The 16,958-nt window shown below is 37.9% G+C and overlaps 1 protein-coding gene across 5 annotated transcripts in view; it reads right to left on the bottom strand.

Annotated features, from left to right (window-relative positions):
- Window positions 1–16,958, bottom strand: part of ESR1 (estrogen receptor 1) — a 416,434-nt gene that overhangs the window by 86,334 nt on the left and 313,142 nt on the right. For all 5 annotated transcript variants that reach the window (XM_054490751.2, XM_063667120.1, XM_054490754.2 and 2 more), the window contains one exon: window positions 5,397–5,535. In XM_054490751.2, the coding sequence (XP_054346726.1) occupies window positions 5,397–5,535 (139 nt within the window). The remainder of the gene's footprint in view (window positions 1–5,396; window positions 5,536–16,958) is intronic.

Here is a 16,958-nt window from a genome sequence, read left to right as displayed (position 1 = left end):
AATCAAGCAATCATTCTTTTTAAACGGACACAAGACAGGAAATATATCCTCAGCTCACAAACGTGGGATGGCAGCAGGTTTTTTTACTCTTATAATCACTAAACTTCATTTGCCAATACTAACATTTAAGCAATTACAAGAAAAGACTAGGGTAAGTTCTAGCATCCTCATGGTCTTGTAAGGGACTTACAGGATAGTCTTATAAATGCCTAGATTTGAAAAGATTTGAGAGAACAAGACATCATTACAATCAATTGAAGATGAAATCCAGGCTCCAGTTAGCAACATTGGTAATCCATGGGTTGCAGGGCTCCTGCTGACTTCAAGCTATCTTTCCCCCCTATTTCTATGCAAATGAAAACAGCCTATGGAGGCAGTTGACCTTGCAGAGGTAGCGTCACAATGCCTGAGATATGAGAAAAATGATGAAATTACCATCATCTGCCTCTCAGCTGTCAACCACTTAGCTTTTAAAGTCATAAGTATCTACTATTCGTTGCTAAAAATATTTACTATGTACAATGTGATGGGACAAGAGCAAAAGGAAGACCCATGTGTCATGTGCATCAGAGAGCTCTATTTTATTAAAGGGGTTAGGAACCTGTAGGGCAAAGACATAAACAGTGTTCTCAGCTGTCACTCAGAAGCCATCTTCTACATGTATAAAATCTCAGATAGGCTGTTGGTCACAATGTTTCACTGTTAATGCATCTATCAATGCCATCAAAAGCAGTTATCCTCAAACACCAAGATGGTAATTAAATAATATTGAAATTTAATAATATTTAGTGCATGTTAATGATTAGAAAAGTAGATAATTTAAAAAATTATAGATCATATTTTTAATATCATGTTACTTGTAAATATTAATTATATTTAAATAAAAATGTATATGTATTTATACACATTCCTCATAATTAACATATACCTAATGTATTAGTTTGTTCTCATGCTGCTAATAAAGACATACTTGAGACTGGGTAATATATAAAAGAAAGAGGTTTAATTGACTCAGAGTTCCACATGGCTGAGGAGGCCTCATAATCATGGTGGAAGGCAAGGAGGAGCAAAGTCACATCTTATATGGCAGCAGGCAAGAGAGCTTGTGCAGGGGGACTCCCATTTATAGAATCATCAGATCTCATGAAACTTATTCACTACCACACTAACAGTATGGGGAAAACAACCCACATGATTCAATTATCTCCACCTGGCCCCACCCTTGACACCTGGGGATTATTACAATTCAAGGTGAAATTTGGGTGGGAACACAGCCAAATCATATCACCTAATTATTCTTACCTGTAGAGAGACCTTAAGGATTTTACTTCATAAGGGGTTTGGTTACGGGAAAGATAAGAGTCTTTGCTTTTCCCCATTTGAAATTCCAAATGGCGAAATTTGGAATTTCAAATTTGGCATATAAGCAGACATATAAGCACACGCCAAATGCACTTATAGATTAAGAAAATCTTTCCAAAACACATAGATATGTATTTCTGCAATGTTTTTAAAGGAATAAGTCAGGAATTGATGAGTAGCAATGCACAGGAAGTGAGTTGGATGGGAATAACAGCTGCCATGACTATCAGAAGATGTAGATTCTTCTGATTTGGCCACAAGCTACCTGGGTGACCTTGGCCAGTGCAATTAACAAATATTTGTTGGGTATCATGGAAGACTTCATAAACTGGAGATCACACAAGATGAACAAGATCTGGTTTTTGACCACAAGAAGTTTATGAGCTAGTAGGGAAAGTAAGACATCCAATCATAACTAATATGGTGGAATGAGAATAATAAAGAGAAAAGCAAACCAACTACAATGGGAACTTAGAAAAGGAAAAGAAAGAAAAGCCTTTTATATATATAAAGGCTGAAGAGGAGAAAGTTTGAAGGAAGATTTTATAAAAAGACGGCACCTGAAATGAGCCTTATAGGCATATATGACTCGGATAAGGAACCATAATGGTGGAGGGTCTCTCAGAAGCAATGGAAGAGAAATTCAAATGTGTGAAGTTCAGAATTCAGCCACCAGGTGTTTTTAACCTGGACAAGGGCTCACTGGATCACCTATGACTCTTCAGAAATTTGTGTTTGAGACACTTGTAATAGAGATTCATGATTATTAAGATAAGAAGTCTACACAGTATTTTCTTTTCTTTTTTGAGACGGAATTTCGTCCAGGCTGGAGTGCAATGGCACAATTTCGGCTCACTGCAACCTCTGCCTCCTGTGTTCAAGCGATTCTCCTGCCTCAGCCCCTCGGGTAGCTGGGATTACAGGCATGAGCCACCATGCCCGGCTAATTTTGTATTTTTAGTAGAGATGGGGTTTCTCCATGTTAAGAATTGAGAGAGCCACTGAAAGGTGAGTCAGGAAGCATCATGATCACAGCTGTGCCTTAGAAAGCCTTCTCCAGCAGCAGTATGGGAGACGGACTGAAAGAAAGAGTAGCAGGACCAAGAAAGTGAGTCAGTGGTGCAGAAGCAAGGAATCTGCAGCAGAGACAACCAGGACCTGTGCCATGCAGAGGAATGGCGATAGAGGGGAGGTCTGGATTCAGAAGCAGTTCATAGATGACTTGATAGTTAACTGGATAATTTGGTGAGGGAGAAGGTAGAATCCCTGAGTAACTTAAAGCTTCTAGCTTTAGTGTCTAGGTGAGTGTTGATGTCACCAAGACAGAAAAGAAAAGGAATAGACTTGTTGTGGAAGATAAAGTGTTCAGTTTAGAGTACAGTGTGTCTGAGGAGCTTATAGAACATTGAGTTGGGAAAGCATGGAGTGGTGATTCTCAACCACAGAAAATTTTACCTCCCCCACCCCCTGACACAAAAGAAGATAGTTAGAAATGTCCGGAGACATTGTTAGTTATCATAACTGGAGGAAGTGGAGGTTGCTACTGAGCTAGCTGGTGGAATCCAGGAATGCTGCTAAGCATCTTAAAATGCACAAGACAGCCCCTTGTATTAGTCTGTTCTCAAGCTGCTAATAAAGACATACTTGAGACTGGGTAATTTACAAAGAAAAAGGTTTAATGGACTCACTGTTCCTTGTGGCTGGGGAAGCCTCACAATCATGGTGGAAGGAGGAGCAAAGTCACATCTTTCACGGCAACAGGCAAGAGAGAGAACATGTGCAGGGGCACTCCCCTTTATAAAACCATCAGATATCATGAGAAATTCACTATCTTGAGAAGAGCAAGGGAAAGACCTTTGCTTGTGTTTCAGTTACCTCCCACCGGGTCCCTCCCATGACACATGGGAACTACGAGAGCTACAATTTGAGATTTGGTTGAGGACACAGCCAAACAATATCAACCCCTCAACCAAGAAAGAATGAAAGAATGATCTGACCCAAAATGTCAATAGTAAAGAGATTGACAAATCCTGGTCTAGAGAGAATTAAAATTTCCAATCTGAAGTTTTAGAAAGTAGGAATGAATAGAGATGAGAACTTTTAGTCATTCATACTTCTGTGAGAGAGGAAAGAAAATTAGCCACCACCGGAGTGTACAGAAAGGAAAGAGAAGGCTGTAGCTGATAAAATCCTAGGCCATATCACCTCATTGGCAATATGAGTTTTTTGGGTGCAGTAATGTCAAAAACCTTCACATATTCAAAATGCAATTATTTGATGACTGTCCTCAAGCAAGTGTGTAATCAAGAAGATAGATATGATCACCACACATTATATGCATCAAAACATCAGTGTGTACCCTATGAATCTGCACAATTGTGTCAGTTATAAAAATTGAATTAAATTTTTAAAAAGAAGATTGATACAGATGAGGAAATCAAGGAGCAAATGAGTTATGAATGTCCAAAAACCTAAACATGGTAGACACTCCAGGCAGTAGGCAGGGAAATATTACGTGTGGTCTAAGATTTTCATTTGCAAACTTGATATCACTTGGTTACAAAACCACACTGCTATAAGACAAAAAATTAAGAGGACAGGAGAAAGAAAGAAAGAGGAAAGCAAAGGAAAAGAGAGGAGAAACGAGATAGGAAAAAATGGAAAGGAAACAAGGAATGGAAAGGAAAGAACACAGTAAAGACATCCTCTAGAAGGCTGACAGAATACATTGTGAGTACAGTTCTAAGGAACAAGACTAGTGGCCATTCTTGATAATTTTGTGAAACTGTGATATCAAAATATATTCCACAGACAGCAAAATATGCTTCTTGAACTGTATCACCACTGTTTTTCAAAAGCTGTGTTAACACAAAATGACAAAACAATAACCAACACCTTGTACAATTCTCCAGTACTTAAATAAATTTTGCTGCAACTCTGCTCCAGGCACTTGGCAGGTGTAGAAAGATAGTGAAATGCTCTGAAGTAAAGTACCACGCAGAGATGCACTGTGGGCAGCCTGGCAGCCTTAGACTGCTTGGCACAGAGGCAAAATAGGATTGCAAGAAACAACAAAATGGTTCTTTCTCATCCAAAATGTTATGTAGCCCACAAAGACAAGATTTACCTGGAAAACAGAATGCTATGGCAGCAGACCAAAGGAGGCATCACTGAACATGAGAGTGGGAAGACCATGTACCCAGCACAGGAGGTAATAGAGCATACCAGAGCCAGAAAGATCTTGAATTTGAACTCTGGCTCCACCATTTAGTGAGCTTTCTGCTTTTTGCAAGTAGCAGGATGTCTCTGAGATTTAGTTTCCTTTCTGGTAAAACATGGATGATGACATTCCTGTTTCCTAGGAGTCCGGTGATGATTAAATGAGATAATATATGTAAAGTGTTTAGCATCACAGCTGGTGCAGGGTGGAGACTCTATCAGTGGCAGCTGCTATTGAGTAATATCTAAATTCTATGTCTCTAAGCAATGACTGGAAAAAAAAACCAATGGGACCCACATTCCAAGGCAACCCCAGGATGGTATGTTAAAGAAGGTAACATATTTGAACATGAAAATGAATTTGTCGACCTGGATGTGACCTTCAGAACTCTGGTCAAATTTCTTCATTTTACTGATGGGAAAATTGGAGAAGAAAATGAACAGGCTATTGTGGTATGGATGTACAAGAAGCAACAACAGATTTTAGTTAAAGAGAGGTTATTATAATTTTTATATGATACAAGTTGAAGATGGAGTTAGAAAATTACCATTCATAATGAGAGAGAGAGAGAGTCTGTGTGTGTGTGTGTGTATTAGAAATAATAGAATTCTTCTGAGGTGATGTCTAGCAGAAAGTTATCCTTAGCTTTCTGTGAAGTTGACCAGGCTTCATCACCCCCAATGCACCCATTTGTTAAGTAAACATACCTAATAAAGTTCTCTGAAGCTTCACCGAGAGATGAATAAAATAGTTTCATGAATGAACTGTGATCGTAAAGAACATGCTACTCCTAAGCTACAGCCAGGTCACTTACCTGTCCAAGAGCAAGTTAGGAGCAAACAGGAGCTTCCCTGGGTGCTCCATGGAGCGCCAGACGAGACCAATCATCAGGATCTCTAGCCAGGCACATTCTAGAAGGTGGACCTGATCATGGAGGGTCAAATCCACAAAGCCTGAAAACAAGCAAGAAAAACCCTGCTGACTCAAATGAAAAAGACTCATTACTGGTGAAATTAATGCAACAGGGATTTGAACTGACAAGGTCTATTTTCTACTAGATGGAGTAAATGCAATACGAACCTACTTTATAGTGAAGTCAAGTAATTATTTTTGAAGTCTAGCTATCTCAATGAATTTCAGTGTGGCATTAAGTTTCCTAGTGCCATAGTGTCACATCTACAGAAATGTACCAACTTGAGCAACACACTTAGCTTTCTATAAAGTGTTATACTCAGTGTGAAAACTTGTGTGCCTTCTACTTAGACAGTTATAATAGTACCCTGTGACTGTTCCTCATTTCTGTTTGAGTAGAAGATGCTAAGGTGCAAGAAATTTAAATTACTTGCCTTAGGCCAAATAGGAATTGGGGCACAGGCAGAATGAAAGTCACTAAATTTTTATTTCTTTGCTTCGTCCCTAAATCACACTCGTTTTTTGTAACATGTAAAAGACAGACTCAGAAAACTCCATATATAAGTAAATCACTTGGGATAATGAGTCAGATGGAAAAAAAGGTGACATTATGATTACTTCGGGTAATAACCACCAAAATGTGTTCTTGTTTTCTAACGGTGAACTAGGAGATTAAAGCTTTTTCCAATCATTACTGATAGTATTGTGGTTACCTAATAACAATAATGAGAAGGAGGAAGGAAGAAAGGAAAGAAGAAGGAAGGAGAAAAGGAAAAGGAAGAGGAGGAGGAGGAAGAGGAAGAAGAAGAAGGAGAAGGAGGAGGAGGAGGAGGAGAAGGTTTGTTGAGCCCTTACTATGGGTTAGAAGCAATCCTAATGTTTCTTGTACACAATTTATTTATGAATACAACAACCTGGAGAGGTAGGAACTGATATTCCCATTGTACAGATGAGAAGACAGATGCTCAGAGAGCTTATTTGTCTGTTGAAGCCAAAACCTGTGCCCTTGACCACAATGGATACTATATCTTCTGAGCTCCACTTAATTAGAGCATTTGGATCAAGTGACTAAATAAATCACACACCACACACATTGAGATATGCCAGAGTGACAGGGACATTAAATAAATCAAGTATCCGTGAAGTTTGCTGCCTTCCAAATCAGCCCCCTATTCTTTTGCCCTAAGATATCCCATCATAGTCTATTTCCTTCCCTTCTCTCTTTGCCCTCAACCCTTCCTTCCCTCTTATCCATGGGAATGACTCTAGGAATCCTGTTGAGTGTATGTGTATGTGTGTGTGTGTTCTTTTCTTTTTCTCTCATGAATATTACACTTTTATTAGCCAGCTATACTTGTATTGATAAAAAAGACAAAATGGAATTTTGTTTTCCTTTAACAATCAAGTATGAATGGTCTGCTTACAGGATGTTTCTTCTTGGGCTTCTTGGAGGTAACAAAAGCTCAGCATTAAACAGGTAGCTTATCATTTCTTACATGCTTAAGTATCATCTTTCAGATAATTGTTATATCCAAATAGATAATGATCCACATAGGGAAACCAAAGCTAGAGACAGACCTCAGAGTCTATGGCCCCCTCTCTTACCATCATTTCATAATCAAAGCTCATCAATTCTATCTTGAGGTAGCTATAATTTTCTCCTTTTTCATTGCCACTGTTAACACTCTAATTCAGCTCCTAACAGTCTCTTACCTTTTTGTCTGACTTCTTAACTCAGCATAATTATTTTAAGACTTAGCCATGTGGTTGTATGTATGATGAACAGTTGGTTCTTTCTATTCCTAAGTGGTATTCCATTGCATGGATATATCCCATAAATAAACACGATGTATCCTTTCATTGGACATTTGGGTTGTTTCTAGTTTTTGGCTATTACAAATAAAGCTGCTAGGAGCAATTTATATACAAGTTTTTGTATGGATATATGCTTTTATTTCTCTTGGTTAAATACGTAAGAGTAGGATATCAGTATATAGTATGCCAGGTGGATGTTTTAGCTTTTTAAGAAACTCTCAAACTGTTTTCAAAGTAGTTGTACTGTTTACATTCTCACCAGCAAAACATGAAAGCACCAGTTGGTCTACATCCTCACCAGTGCTTGGTATGGTCAGTCTTTTTAAATTTTATACATTCTAATAGATGTACAGAGGTATCACACAGGAACTGTGGTTTTATGTGCATTTTCCTAATGACTAATAATGTTGCACATCTTTTCATGTGTTTTTTAACAGATCATTTTGCTATACTGTATTCAAATTAATCATGCATGTATCTGTAAATCCTGCTAGACCATACACTCACTGTAGGCACAAGATGCATGATTCCATCAAATTTTGCATTTTTAAAGTTTAAATTTATTGCACCTTCCACTACATCACTCAGCCATGCCAAGGCTCATGACAGTGTAGCCTGTCTCAGAACAGGTGTCTTTCCATTGAAAAGAGTGGATTCCACTCATGTAAAGAAGGACTTGGCATCAGGAAAAATGAGAAAGTGGGTGGCTTTGTTTATAAGGATAAGTAAAAGATGAAAAAGCAATGATTTGGTTTCAGATCACCAGGGGGTGGGAGAAGGGAGGGAACAGGTATCTCTACAGTGTGCAGTGATTTACCTATGGGATGTACTGGGTCAAAAGGAACTAGCCTTGCTCTCAAGGAAACATCTCCTGATGCAGCAGTAAATGTTCCTCTTTCTCAATACCCACGATCTCATAGGATAAGCCAAACCGGTTTTGGTTTAAGTGATCAGTACTTAAAACGAAAGCCCTCTGGTTTCATTTCTTAATTTCATAATTCTTTAAGATCGCACCCCAATCTTTTAGGTGAAGTCTCATAATAGTAATGTAAACTTACAAGGTAAATTAAACTTACTTGCAGAAATGTTAACATTCAAAAGGGAGGCTTTTTCTCTCTTCTCATGACATTTGCTATATGTAATATTGCCACCCATGATGAAACCTACCCCAGATTATCTAACACTCTAAATAAACCTCAAAAAGAATCGCGCAGGATGATATCTGGGCGTGTCTCATGAGTTAGAACTGCAGTTGACCATGTAACCGATCAATATGGAAAACAAAGGCCCCTTTCTGATGGGAACTTTACATGTTAAATGGAATTATAATTTTTAATTCCCACTTTACAGTTCCAGTATTATTTAGGTCTGACAGTTTTAGTGGCCTTTTGGAAGCCAAAGAAGCTCCCATAAGCACTTGTGCCACATAAGTATGGTGATCATGGAATCTGTCTGAAGTATGTCTGTTGGTAATAGTTTTCAGTCAGAGGCCAGCAGGATTGCTCGATCCTTCTGTTGAAATGTTGTAGACCTCTCAAAAAGAGTCTATTTAATTATATTTCCCAGCTGTGCATATTGCCTGCAGACAAGGGTTATTACATCTGTTGCACAGTGTGCTCTGCAAGTTCCTGGGTCAGGGTTGGGAAAGAGTGTGCAGGAAAGTTATCAATTAACCTTCTCAATGAATGTGAAGACTATGAAAGATTATTAGATGGAGTGTCTCTTCTCTTCCAATATACTGGTCTTGACTTTACCACACAGCATCTAACTACCTTTTCAGCATGGAATAAATATCCATGAGATGCCTTCAGTTCATAGCCAATGGAGAAAAATAATGTAATAAACCACATGCAAAATTATATTGGGCCAACTATGGATAGACATCAAGTTTCAAGACCTTGGTTTATTTTCCTGATAAACAGGAAGAATGTTCTGATATGCAATTCCAAATGAACCTGCTATAATAACTTACAGGCATTCAAAAAGTAAATCCTGTTCTCTCCTGAACACTAGAAAGTGTCACCAATAATAACGTGGAAGCTTAGCAGCTGCTATGGGACATAAGGAGAGGTATCAGTGATAGATATTCTCGCAGGTGGCAAGTGAGAGGTGATTCATCCCGCCATCACTTGAAGACCTCCATTTCAATGACATGGGGGCCATGGGCCTGTGGCCTTCACACAGGAGGGACAGAATGCATATCGAAAAAGTAGTAACAATAGTTTGATAAGACTAGGTGAAATCAGTTGCTCAGAAATCTCATTTAATAAAATAAAGTTTTTTAAAAGCAAACTCAGGTTTTAATCCCTAGTCTATATTCACAAGCCCCAGTAATAGTGAATCCAGAGATGATATATTGAAAACAGAGAGAAATGCCTTAAAATCCTCACTCCTCACCCCCCGTATGGGCAGTAATCTGGCTAATAAAATTGAGGGGAGTCTCTTTCATGGCACAATTCACCCCTCCATCATAAACCAGCTCACTACTTCCAGCTTCATCACCAAGCACAGACATCCCTGCCTTCTGCCTTCCATTATACAGTAATGGTTTTTCCTCCAAGATGTGTTAACTTTGTGTTGACTGTGAAAGGAGCTCATGGCATGTCCACCTCCCTGCCCCAGGCCTCACGAGATCCCGAGCCCTCTCTCCACTCTGCTCTGCTAGGGACTTCTTACAAATTGCCTAATTTGCGTTGGTACACAAAGAGATTCTTGAAGCCTCACCGTCTTTTACTGGGTGTGGCAAGGCTCTTAGAAGTGATGTCGAAAAGTGTGCAGAGATCTCCAAGCAAAATGACTAACATAATCTAAATCCTTGTAAAGTTCCACACTACTTTGGAGTAAAAGATAAATCAGGGTGGCTCTTCAGTAGAGACATGAAAAAAAGTAAGCACTACAGTAATTATATTCCTGCTTCCATGGGATACAGTCTATGAAGATTCAAAGCAGAAACACTGCAAAAGAAAAAAGCAACATTTCCCTGAGGAGTGCTATTTACAAAAAGCTAGGTGGTTGGTTCCCTCAGTAGATTCACTGGAAAAAAAAATATTGGTTTCCTGACCTTCAAAAGAGATAATCATTTTCTCAGTCATATCATGACCCCAATGTTCTCCAAAATGTCAGTCATGAAATTGCCTGTTGCATTTTTTTCTGTATTGGCTCTTTACTCAATAGAAGAAGAGTTGAATAATTCATCTCTTTCCCCTTCAATGCCAAAGACTCAGTGCAAGAGTACAGTATGGGAAAAAAATAAATCATGGAAGGAAGATTGTGGCACAATGATGGCTACAAGCTAAATAAAACTTTGGATTTCTGGGAGAAAGCTTATAGAATATATAGTATCAGAAGAACTAGACTCCTGTGTAAATACCAAGCAGTCTTCATGTCCTATATTTTGCAATTTATTCTCCAAAAAATAGTAACTTATTGCCATACCATGGATCATGGGCCCTATCGTTCCTATAGTACAGTTGAAATGACCTTCCTTCTCTCCAAAAAAAAAAGTTTGGACTCTCTTATATGCAGACTCATTAAAGCTATGATTCCCATTCTGTAACACTTTAAGATATCTTCGATAACAGGACAAACATTTTAAAAAATTAAGAAAATGAGTTTAATCAATTTAAATAAAGAATGTCACAAACAAATCTTACCAAATATGTACTACTGTTAGAAAATAAAATAAATGCAACATCCATCACCAAAATAAATTGTAATGGAATAAATAATCACTTGTTTTGAAATATTGTGAGTCTCAATGCTAGAAGAACATGAGCTTTCTCTTGAACCTACCCTACATCACCATCACTGTGACTATTCTGGTTTTGCTCTGCTATAATAAGGGGGTTTGAGCAGCTCCCGCCCTGACCCCCATCCCATATCATACCACCTATCCAATGCTCTTGTGCAGCTGCCATACTAAATAACCACACCTTGCCAATATCAAGCTGACTCTTTCTTTCTTGAGGCTACAATAGCCTTCGTCCACAGGCCTGAGGACTAGCTATTTCCAAATCACATCCCAACATGGGACTTTTTGATTATCTGGAGGGCACACTCCCACCCATCTTCCAACAGAATGAGGAGGGCAGAAGTAATGAAGTCATGAGCTGAAAAGTCAAGAAGACCTGACTTTCAATTCTTCTGTAGTCTACAGCCAACTAATTAATATCTCTGAAAGCATTTCCTGTCTGTAAAATGCAGATGGACTGGCCTACCACTTAGGGTCACTGTAAAAATTAAGGGGTTAGCAGATGTCCCAGAAAGCCATGGTAGCTACTCAATAAATATTAGTTCTATTCTCTCCTTCACCCCAATAGGCTGCAATGTCTGCCCAATAGAAGAAAGCACTGCTTTTGCAAAACACCAAGAGAAATGTTTTGTTTTAAAATATTTTAGGTTTATAACTTCAAACTTAAATTGGGCAGTTTGTGCTTGCCCTTATTCATGATGTCATGTTGTATTTTCTGTTTATGTTTTTCTTTTCTTTTATATATAAAAATAACCTAATAAAAAGGATAAAAAGGCTTCCTGGACCTCAAATAGCCCTAAAAAACAACATTTTTCATGATTTAAAAGGAGCGGGAACAACAGCATGTGGATTATATTTTGCCTAAAATACACGTGCAAAGAAATGAGAAAAGAAAGCACGTTTGGGGTTTTATTACACTCCAAGCATTTCAAGATGTTTAGCATGTCCAGAATGCAGCTGTCTTCATACACCCCCAATTAGAAATAGTTGATGGTTTTCTACTGAACCCAGCAGCCCTCCACACTATGTTTGCTGCTGTCTATTTGCCTTGGGATAGACAGAACAAAACTTGCCTTGTAGTGACTACTTGCCTTGGGAAACAAAGTGGTGTTCTTCGGGCAAACGCTACACAGTAAAAACCAGTGGTAAGAAAAAAAAAAAAAAAAAAACGAATTCATTTGAGAAAAAATTGAAGAATTTAGTCCAGAAGTTTTACAATAAACAAAGGTACTGCTTCTTAAAATAAATGGTGTATGCCTCAAATAAATACCCCATATTAAGATGACCATTTCTTGAAAGAAGTATGAATGATGAAAGTCATGGTATCTATGTAAATCTGCAAACTTGCCAACTTTGACTATGCAATCTGATAACAGCACCGTGTATTACTATATATAATGTAATGAAGACATTTCTGACATTACCCATTCCTTCAGAACAATGCAACAGAACTTATATCTTACTCTGAGATTTTTTTTTTTTTACATATACAGATTCAAAGGTGATGTTTCTGTAGTATATCTCAACTAAAAGCCAACAGGATTGTTTGTGATAATTCTACTTCTTCCTCATTTTTATGTAAATGGAGGATAAAAACCAATAGAAGGCCTGCAGTATTTTCTGGACCTCTCTACTGTAATGCATACATGAGGTATAAACTACACGGCAAAGAAAGTCTCTCCTTTACCAAGACCTTAAGTACAATGAGTGGCTAACTCATTGTAGACCAATCATTAAGAAAAGAAACCTAAAGACAAAACTGGTTTCAACTCTGCTCAACTGTTGCTTGGTTTTGAACTCCAACCCAAGTAACCACACTCCTTATAATGCTCCTTTGAAAAATTATTGGTCTTAACCACAAAACTGCATTCTAACTCTGCTTCAAACATTCTTTAGCAGCTTTTCCCTGCTCTGGACATCAGCTCATGTGCACAGTTTAGTCAACCTGTGTGTCTGTGTGTGTAATATATTGTAGTTACATTCTACTCACTCACTAGTATTTGATTATTTTTACACATCAACATATAGGACATAAAAGCAGTGTATGAACTTCTTCTCTATTTAGAAAGAAAAATGAGGCTTATAAAGCCCTTCAAGAAATTAAGGTTTAGAATTATAGATTGTAGCTTATGTAAAATAACTATAATACAAAGAGAGAAATTATTCTTTACTTTAAATATAAATTTTATGAAATATTTCCCATAACCTTTATTCATCAGTTTAGTTTACCACATACCTTTTAATGGCTAAATATATATATTTTTTCAAAAGCTGGATATATCTTAATTCTGATCACGATATATACAAACTTAAAATACCGGGTATATTCCTTTAAAAATATATGGCCTCACTTTTTGTAGGAAGTTGATATGAGAAAATGTCATTTGTATCTTTGACAAAGGGGAGTATGAAGATATTAAGCTGTATCCCTCCTGTAAGCATTCATTTCTTTGGCAAACTTCTCTCCAAATTTGGTAACAAGAAAAGGTTTTCCTCTCCTAAATAATTTATGCTCCTATTTGTTACCTAATAAGAATGATGAAACTACTCACAAACTTCATGCAGCCCCACCATCAGGAAGCACAGGTGTTAATAAAATGTTCAAAAGCAGTAATAATTTTACTTGTTTCATGGGAAAATGATTGCCTCACTCCTACTTGTTTCTGGATCTCACACTTGACTGTATTATTGAATTACTAGGTACCTCATAGGAGACTTTGCAAAGTAGACAGATAAATAAATCATTAAAATATGTATATTTGTTTTCACACACACACACATAATTACCCTTTTTTTCTCTCCATTTAACAATAAGTAAGTTGTTTGATGACAGGTGAGGAAGTAGTTTGTCAGGAGAAAAGAATTAATCTCACAGCTCTATCTGACTCCAGAAAGAAAAATAAGTCAAGACTTTCAGATTTGAGGATGAGACTTGGGGATCACAAAAAAAAAATGTCCCTTAGAGAAAACAAAGCAGATGGCAATCCTACCTTGTTACCAGCCCCATCTGTATTACACTCAGAGCCTTGGTTTATGAAGAGATGGTTGTCATGACAATAAGCATTTGAGAAGAGTTCTGGAGAAGCTGATGGATTTAAGAGTATCTTCTAGCTTCCCAATTTTCCAAACACACAAAAAAAAACCCATCCCCACCCTCATCCCCAAATAAACAATTCTATTACTTCTTATATTTGCTACAATTATGCTATGTAGATATTATGAAATTTTGTACTCTCTCTTATCAAAATCTCCTGGGAGTGACAGAACAGATCCTTACTCTGATACAGCACAGCTTGAAGGTAAACTAGTCTTTTATTTTTGTTCAGCAAAGGCAATTGTATTAACCACGGCTTCTTTTTTTTTTTCCTTACACGCTCAGAAAGAAATCAATTTCAGCTTAAATGAGAAAGGGGAAAAAGGTAAAAGAAATTATTTTTCAGTTTCTGAGAGTAGACTGCAAACTAAAGAAGGGAAAAAATTAATAAACTATGCAGTAAAGTACTTAAGACTGCCCTTTTAAGTGCTTGTCAAATGGACAGGAAGGACAGCCACTGTGGAGTGATTCCGAGTTACCTGACAAAGAGCACAGACTGGCTGCATCCGAAAAGTCAACAAGCACTTGTACCTTGGAACATACATTCTTTCCATCAACCTAGAAGCAGACCTATGAGCATTTCAAATACTATTGTCATCAGTCTGCATTTTCCAGATAACTGTATGCTCCTGGTAAACACTACAAATGTCATCAAAACAAAGACTAAGAGGGAAGTAGACAGTCTCTTTTTTAGAGCAAGTCTCCAAACCACATGGACAAAGATAGCTTCCTCCCATCTCCACCCAGCTCAAGACCCTCCATGAAGCCAAAATTGATGACAACACTGTCGTTTTAGTGAGATATTCCTCTCACACACACACACACACACACACACACACTTGATTTAAAATCTAGCGGAACACCTGTTGTTGCCAAGAACCCAGGGACTTATAGTTCTGGAATGGATTAAGAGCAAAAAAAAGAGGCTTATATTCCCATTTTCTACTTAAGTTCAGAATGTCGAAATGGGAGTTTTACAAGGTAAAATTGCCAGAAATGCTGAGCATCAAAGCATATGACAATGCTTCAACTGGGAAGCCAGAGAAAAGCCCCATGGCTCCACATACAGAAGGAGTGGGCCCAGCCAGTCAGGAGCCCTTTGGGGTCCAAGGGTCTCACAAGCACATGGGGCGCTAATTTAGAAAAGACTTCTCCGTTCCTTCCAGTCTTTCTATAGTTCCCTATCTCCCACATGCATTCCATTATCCTACACAAATTTCAACAGCAAAGAGAGAGAGCAACCAACCAAAGAAAGGAGAAAAATTTATTTCAGCCTCTTCCACCCCACCTTTGAAGTCAGTAATCACTGAACTTGTATATGCCATTCTAGAGAGAGGCCAAAAGGAGACTGGAAGCCAGAAACTATTTTTCTTTAACCCATGGTGGATTCTTTTACAAGCACAGTAGATCTTGCCAGGTCATTAAATAGCCACTCTAAAAATAAAGTGGGTAGCTAGGTACTACAGTTGGGATGTGGTTTGTCCCCACCAAAACTCATGCTGAAATTTAATTGCCTGTTACAACATAACAGTGTACAGAGTTGAGGCCTTTAAGAAGTGATTAGGATGTTAAGATGTATTCATGTCTTTCTCATGAGAATAAATTAGTTCTCCAGGGAATGGATTAGTCTCATAGTTACACAGTGAGTTATCCCCTTTTGTCCCCTCTCTTTCTCTTTGCATGTGCCCATTTCTCCTTCCAATTCTCTGCTGTGTTATGACACAGCATGAGGCCCTCATTAAAAGATGGCCAGATGTGGCTGTCTGATCTTGAACTTCCCAGCCTCTAGGATTGTGAGTCAAAGAAATCTTTATAATTTATACGTTACCCAGTCTCAGGTATTCTATTATAGGAACAGAAAATAGACTAAGACACCAGGCCACCCTATAAGAGAAACTCTCTAGATGCTAATTACTTTGAAAGTAAAAACTATCCCATTTCTTGCCAGTTCAACATGGCCTCTGGCTTGGTACTGGGTCTCATCAACAATATTGGCTCCCTAAGGATTACAACAGGAACTATAGCACTATTTCCTAATAAAGATAAAGAGTAACCGTATTAGTTTCCTCAGGTTGCCATAATCTAGCACTACAAAATGGGTGGCTCAAATCTGCCTTACATTTAGTAGTAAAAATGTATTCGGTCTTCAAGATTGCAAAGCCTCTTGTTCTAACTATTTTAGGTCACAAATGAGAATAGTTTGGATTGGGGTTACTAAAAAAGACCAGAAAACAAAATAAAACCATAAACCCCTCCCACATACAAAACAATGGCACATATACCAAATGAAAGCAAAGTTTACAAATCTTTAGCAAGGTAGAGAAGGAGGTATCTTTTCTTAGATACAAGGACATGCAGGTGCCGTCACTGAAATGACATAGACTGTTGTTATTCCATCTCATGATGACAAGACTAGAGATTGTCCTAGAAGAGAATTGACTTATCTCAGGAAATCATTACCTGGGCTCTAATTTGCTCAGGGAATGCTACAGTTAAAAAAAGGCAGAATCACTCCTTTCCAGGAAAACCTAATTAGATATCATATTTATATAAAGAGAAAAGTATCTGTTGACTACCTTCTTAGAGTTCCAAGTGTCTCAAAAGGACTGTTGAGTTTTTCTATGTAGAATATGATATTATGAGGATGCAATGTGTGATAGAAGGGATAATGGGCTTTGTTAGGTCCAGCTTTGCCACTTATGAGTTAGGTGATTTGGGGTGAATTATTTAATTTCTGGTGCCTAGCAGAGTGCCTTCTCTTAGTGTATGCTCTATGGAAATTTTTTGAATGAGTGAATGAATTG

Source organism: Pongo pygmaeus, chromosome 5 (assembly GCF_028885625.2).
Source record: "Pongo pygmaeus isolate AG05252 chromosome 5, NHGRI_mPonPyg2-v2.0_pri, whole genome shotgun sequence".
In the NCBI taxonomy this organism is placed as follows: domain Eukaryota; kingdom Metazoa; phylum Chordata; class Mammalia; order Primates; family Hominidae; genus Pongo; species Pongo pygmaeus.
Note: the sequence above shows the minus strand (reverse complement) of the source record. Positions and strands in the feature narration are given on the sequence as shown.